Genomic DNA, 6,647 nt, shown 5'->3' with positions numbered 1-6,647 from the left:
TATATATGTATATATGTATATATATATATATATATATATATATATATATATATATATATATATATATATATATATATATATATATATACATGTGTGACAGGTGTTAAATGTCTGTACTGTGTAGTCTATTTCAATGGTCTTTTTATATAAATGTATTTGTATGTACTGTAGTGGTCTCAAGCACTCAAGAGATACTTGAGCTGATTCCTTGGAAATGTTTTTGGTTTTGCTTTGTTGAAACAATTAAATAGCAATGACACCTGTCAAGTGAAATAATTAAGTGTACTTAACCTCATGATTTTAGATAGCTGATGTTTTAATAAATTACCTATAGGTGACACTCCATTATACAAAAAAAGGCTTTTAGTTTTGTAAACTGGGACTTTTTTTAACATGCATAAAATGTTTCACTTGTGGCATTTACAATTAACTCCTTCATTTTTAGGCCGATTTGCTGGTCAAAAAATGATTTGAATTATTAATGAACTGCATGTATTATCTAGCATACCATTTTCAATTGTCTTAATAAGAATGTATATATTTATATATTATATAATGGTAACACTTTACAATAAGGTTCCATTTGTTAACATTAGTTAACTATAATATTAGTTAACATAAACTAACAATTAATATTACTTTTAAATAATTTCTTAATCTTAGTTAATTTTGAATCCAATATTTATCATCATTTTATTAAAATCAAAAGTTGTATCTGTTAATATTAATTAATGGACCTGAGCTAACATGTAATAACAATGAACTATCTTGTGTGTGTGTGTGTGTGTGTGTGTGTGTGTGTGTGTGTGTATGTATGTATGTATATATATATATATATAGTGTAGCGTTAGTTCTGGCAGGTCACGTTAGTCAAGCTCGCATCAGCTGATTATCAGCTGATCCCCATCTACCTATGGGAATACGACACCGATCTAAGCATTCATATATAAGGTCCCTCAGTATTATCAGCAGTTTTCGCATTGCTCAATAGCTAATTACCCTCCTCCATCCCCAAATCATCTGTGTTCTGTGTTCACAAGGAAGCAATCCATTTTATCCTAGTGACCAAACTGTTTATGTAGGTTACAGATCAGCATGAAAAGGTCTTTCCCAGAAAATAGTGCCCTCCACAAAAAAAAAACAAAAAAAAACTGGTCACATCTGTTTGGTCTTATCATGGATGATAATAGATTGGATAGTCTGGGCTGATACAATCAAAGGGGTGAAAATAAGCAAGACGATAAAAAATTGAGCAAGTTTCCAAGCTGCATGTCTATTACAAATGGCATTTTAGGTGAAGTTTCAAAGATGGATTTGTTGTAAGCAGTCACTGCAAGAACATGGCCTCAGTAATCAGGTTTCAGTAATCACCTCAATGTAGTGACCAAAGAATCAAATTATACGCTACAAAAATTATTTTTTCAAAGTTCAACAAGAACAAAGATTACAGGAGTATGTTTTACAAGCAAATACATTTACAGTTTTTCTCCTTCAAAATTTCACATTTATTTAGTAATTTTTTTTTATTTAATTAATTATTTCAGTTATTTTTTTTATTTTAATGTCACTTGCTGCTTTGTAATTAACATACATTTACTTGTAATTTTACTAGTGAAAATTGCTTTTGCACCTTTTTCTTTTTTTTTCAGTGCAATTTCTGATTCCATAGATCTTTGAGAAGATGTTTCGCACAGCTATACGTCAAAATTTGGGAAGAAATGAAAATCACAACTTCATTTCATGCCAACTTTGTTTTTTAAAGCATGTCATTTTTATTTTTATTTTTATTTTCCCCAATATATTTTTCAAACCATTCTCAAGATTATGGTAAAAACTAAAAAAGTAGACCAGAAAAACAAGTATAATGACATATTTGTAATGGCATTTTACTAGAATGTAGAACTCAAAGAATTTCAGTTGAGGAGGAAAAGTCAAGGCATTTCAATTATTTAGGACAAGGTACACAAACAGATTCTAAGAGCAAGTGTTGTGTTGCACCTTTTGTGTTTTAAAATTATAATGCTTTTACCATGAACTTGTCAAACCACACCGACCATAATAGAGCTGATAGAAAAGTGTATTATCATTTATGAAAACTTTCACTTTTGCTTTTGTAGAAGGACCCTCCCCCACCATACTACTCTGTGGCAGTGGACCCACAGACGCCTCCTATAGCCTACGAGGAGGTGATTCGTCAGGACAAATATGGGGTCACACAGAAACCTGTGCCGCACTATGTTCCAAAGGATCCAGCACAAGTACAAGTAGCAGCCGTCATCGTCACACAGCGTGTTGTTGGTATGTACTGAATCTCTTCAGTCACTCCAGTTTGGTGCTACTGTGAAAAAAAAAAGCTTTTTATGTAATCTGCTCTTGCTAATTGAAGCTAATATATGCAACCTGTTTTAACAAATTGATCATAATCAAAACAGAGAGGGCAAATGACCCTTCACCAGGAGTTTGATTGGCAGGTGATCTGACCAATCATAATGCAGAATCTGCCATTTTGTCCGACAAACAAACCAGAAAGGAGAGTAGATTAAAGGGATCTAATTCCAAAAATGAAAATTACTCCATGATTTATTCACCCTCAAGCCATCCTAGGTGTCTTGAAATACATGCAGAGTTATAATGTCCTAGCTCTTCCAAGCTTCATAATGGCAGTGAATGATGGTCGAGATTTTGAAGCGAAATAAAGTGCATAAATCCATCATAAAAAGTACTCCACACGGCTCCGGGGGGGGGGTTAATAAAAGCCTTCTGAAGTGAATCGAAGCATTTGTGTAAGAAAAATATTCATATTTAAAAATGTACAAACCATAATCTCTAGCTTCCGTTAACTGTCGTACACTCGTTCATGAGAGAGTGGCGTTCCAGTGGATGATGTAGGACGTAGGCGTAGCATAAGCTCTGGTGAGAAGTGACGAAGAGCAAAACAAAACACTGGTCACAAATTAGAAGTACAAAATGAGGATTTGTAAAGAAAAATGTTGGAGGATTTCGATATAAGCCAAGAGGAGACTGGTTTGCTTTGCTATAAACGAAACTTGGTTCTCGCGAGACTAGCATATTCTCACCGGAGCTTACACTACGCCGGCATCCTACATCATCCGCTGGACACTACTCTCTCATGAACGTGCATATGGCAGTTAGCGGAAGCTAGAGATTACGGTTAATAAAGTTTCAAATATGACAATTTCTTACCATTCACCATTCCACTGCTATTATAAAGCTTGGAAGAGCCAGGACATTTTTAATATAACCCTGATTGTATTCATCTGAAAGAATAAAGTCATATACACCTAGGATGGCTTGTGGATGAGTTAATCAAGGGGTAATTTTCATTTTTGGGTGAACTATCCCCTTACGTCGGTGGGCTTGAACTTGAAAAATTTGTGTGTGTGCTTACGTCTTTCCGTGGGTGAAACTAGATACCTTCGGATGTTCATACATGTTTATTTCGTACTATAACTAGTTAAGAGGAAGAGATGATTGGTTAGTTAGTTTCATGGCTCTGAATTTGATTCGTATGGATCCTCACACATGGGGAAAACCTAGATTATTTTGCTAAATTAAAATTTTCTTAAATTTACTAATCTGTGGCCACATTGTACTAATTTGCTTCCTCTTTTTAATTTAGATAAATCATGGTGATGATTTAAATAAAATGAGAAAAAATAATTGTGTGAGTGAGTTCTTAATTCATGGCCACTATATATATTATATATTTTTTTTATTATTATTATTTTTCTAAACATGAATTATATTTCAAAACTTCATCAGTGATTAACAATTATACCACCTGCACATTTTTACTTCAACCCCCCCCCCCTATATTTGTCTTTGTAAACTGCTCTGAAATGCTTTTTTTAAATTAATGAACAGTCCTTGCCTACAATTACAGTGCTGCATACTTTCAATTGTTAATGTGGGAGATTAGTTGAGTTTGATGGCTGATTTGTTCTTGTTCCTTTAGCTCCTCTAAAAAGGGAGGAGTCTTGTGGACGGAGTGGCAAAGGTTGGGGTGGATGGGTAGGTGCACTGCTGGTGTTGGCTTTAATTGGACTGGCCATCTGGCTTGGAGGTAAGGGAGGAGATGTATCTGTAATGACAGGACACACCATTAATGCTTATCTTGTATTTAAATCCCTCTCTACTTTTTTCTCTTTACTACTCTCATGTATGTGTATAGTACATTATGGATCCAAGTATTCTGTCTATCATGAGAGTGATTGCAAGGGAAAAGATTGCAAGGAACAAGAACACCATGAGATGAATGATGGCATGAAGGAGACTGACACCTGCTCCAACTCCTCCATACAGTGTGACGGCATTCAAAACTGTCAACAGGCCATCGATGAGACAAACTGTGGTGAGAACACTTTCTACAGCAAAGAGGCTGACAATCAGATGTAACTGAATCTTTCATGACACAACACAGAGAGATTAGTGGTTGAGTGTATCAGATTTAAAGTGAAACCACAAGGATGACATGTACTTCTCTGCAATAAGCATTTACAGTACACAGTAAGGCCTCTATTTACTGTGCTATGGCAAATGTTGTTGAAAGCTCCACTGCAGGTTACACTGCAATAAAAATAAATAAAAATAGAAACAAAATTGTGTAAGATAATAAGATTTAGGAAATGTATCTTGAATTAATTGTTGATTGTTGTGCCATTGTTTGTTTGTGTGTGTGTGTGTGTGTGTGTGTGTGTGTGTGTGTGTGTGTGTGTGTGCGTGCGCGTGCGTGTGTGTGAGTGTGTGTGTGTGATTTATGCCAATGAGGAAAGTAAGATAAGTTAATTCAAGACAGTGTTATTATTGTTAACAAAAGCTTAAAATAAAACAATTACAAATATTTTTTTATAATTAAAATAATTTATGAAATATACATATACAGGTGCATCTCAATAAATTAGAATGTTGTGGAAAAGTTCATTTATTTCAATAATTCAACTCACATCTCTTCCTCTTAACTTCCTAACTCAACTCATAAATTCAATGCACACAGTAAAAAAAAAAAAATACCTTGGCAACTTATTGAAATGTTGAGTTGAAGTACTGCAATTACTAAAACTGAAATAAAAATAAAATAAATATATGTATAGCTATTTAAAAACAATATAACTAATACAAATAGTAAAAGCACAAAAGTTCTAAAAACTTTCAATGAAAACTGAAAATATAAAAATAAAAGCAAATTCAAAATATTAATGAATACAATAATAATATATTAACAACACTAAAATAACAGATTTAAGAAATCTTAGAAAACAAGTCTGAAAGTCTTGCAATATTTTTTATTTTGTTTTAATGGTCTTCAGAAATTCAGATTTTTTTTTTACTGTAAAACAAGACAAAAATACTAATTAAGGAAATCTAATTCCATTGTTTTAACATTCCTCTCCAATATCCTCAGTGAGATTCAGTGAAGGTGGAGTGTTGCAGGTCAGAACTGCTCAGGATGGTCGATTCCTTCCAGTGTGTAATCAGGGATTGGATCAGAGTTATGCTGACCAGATCTGCGAACAACTGGGCTTTAGAAGGTACACATATTTATCCACCACTAGAATACTTAATAAAAATGAAAATTCAGCCATCATTAACTCACCCTCATGTCTGTCTAAACCCATACAACTTTCCTTATTTAGTGGGGGGGGGAAAGTATTTTGAAGAATAGTCTGCATGACTTTTTTTATTTATTTTTATTTATTTTTTGTTCTGTGTTCCATGGTAGAAAATAAAGGTCATACAGGTTTGGAACAACATGAGCATAAATGATAAGAGATTTTTCATTTCTGGGTGAACTATCACTGTAATGCATTAATGCATCTGAACTCAAATATGAATCTTGTCCCAACAACAACTATTTTAACTGATGCCTCGCGTTTCTGTCCCTTAGGTCTTATGCATCAAATCCAGTTGATAGCGAGACATCAGTAGCTCTTACTGTAGGACCTAGATCAGCCAAGCTAATACAGCGTCTGGTCAATGTCAGGTAAGACTAGATTATATCAGAGCAGATGTTTTGTTATGTCAAGACAACAGTCCCCTCAATAGTACATAATGTCTTTTGTGATTTTTGTTTGTTCAGTTTGGGCTGTCAGGATGAGAAAGCAGTCTCACTTGAATGCACAGGTAGAAATAAATCTATTTTTATTAAACCACCAGTCATATTTAATCTCAGTTTATGTCTAATAACTGTGATGCATAACTAAATGATACGCGTGATACATCAGCATAAACCTTTGTTAATTCCATTTGTTAATGAGACATTGTGAGACATTGCGTGGGTGAGTAATGGATGATTCATCTCACGTTTAATTATGGAATTAAGAGGTTTTTATTTTCTTTCAGACTGTGGCAAGCAGCAAAGTGCCTCCAGGATCATAGGGGGTAGCACCTCTCAGATTGGCCAGTGGCCTTGGCAGGTTAGCCTGCATTACAGCGGAAGTCATGTTTGTGGTGGATCACTCGTCTCTCCAGACTTTGTTGTGTCAGCCGCCCATTGCTTCCAAGGGTTGGTATTCACTCATTCAGCTAGTGATGGAAGGAACAAAGTTGCAAATGTTTTCATGAAAATGAAATCTACGGTACTCTAAATAACTCTAAAATTAAGTACCATATATATATATATATATATA

The 6,647-nt window shown here is 34.2% G+C and overlaps 1 protein-coding gene across 1 annotated transcript in view; it reads left to right on the top strand.

Moving 5' to 3' along the window:
- Positions 1 to 6,647, top strand: part of tmprss13a (transmembrane serine protease 13a) — a 10,239-nt gene that overhangs the window by 243 nt on the left and 3,349 nt on the right. Inside the window, exons 2-8 of the mRNA XM_016245943.1 lie at positions 2,118 to 2,298; positions 3,977 to 4,084; positions 4,193 to 4,372; positions 5,423 to 5,549; positions 5,906 to 6,001; positions 6,098 to 6,141; positions 6,361 to 6,523. Of these exons, the coding sequence (XP_016101429.1) occupies positions 2,118 to 2,298; positions 3,977 to 4,084; positions 4,193 to 4,372; positions 5,423 to 5,549; positions 5,906 to 6,001; positions 6,098 to 6,141; positions 6,361 to 6,523 (899 nt within the window). The remainder of the gene's footprint in view (positions 1 to 2,117; positions 2,299 to 3,976; positions 4,085 to 4,192; positions 4,373 to 5,422; positions 5,550 to 5,905; positions 6,002 to 6,097; positions 6,142 to 6,360; positions 6,524 to 6,647) is intronic.

Source organism: Sinocyclocheilus grahami, unplaced genomic scaffold, assembly GCF_001515645.1.
Source record: "Sinocyclocheilus grahami isolate Dianchi unplaced genomic scaffold, SAMN03320097.WGS_v1.1 scaffold775.1, whole genome shotgun sequence".
NCBI classification, from domain to species: domain Eukaryota; kingdom Metazoa; phylum Chordata; class Actinopteri; order Cypriniformes; family Cyprinidae; genus Sinocyclocheilus; species Sinocyclocheilus grahami.
This window is presented reverse-complemented; position numbering and strand designations above follow the sequence as displayed.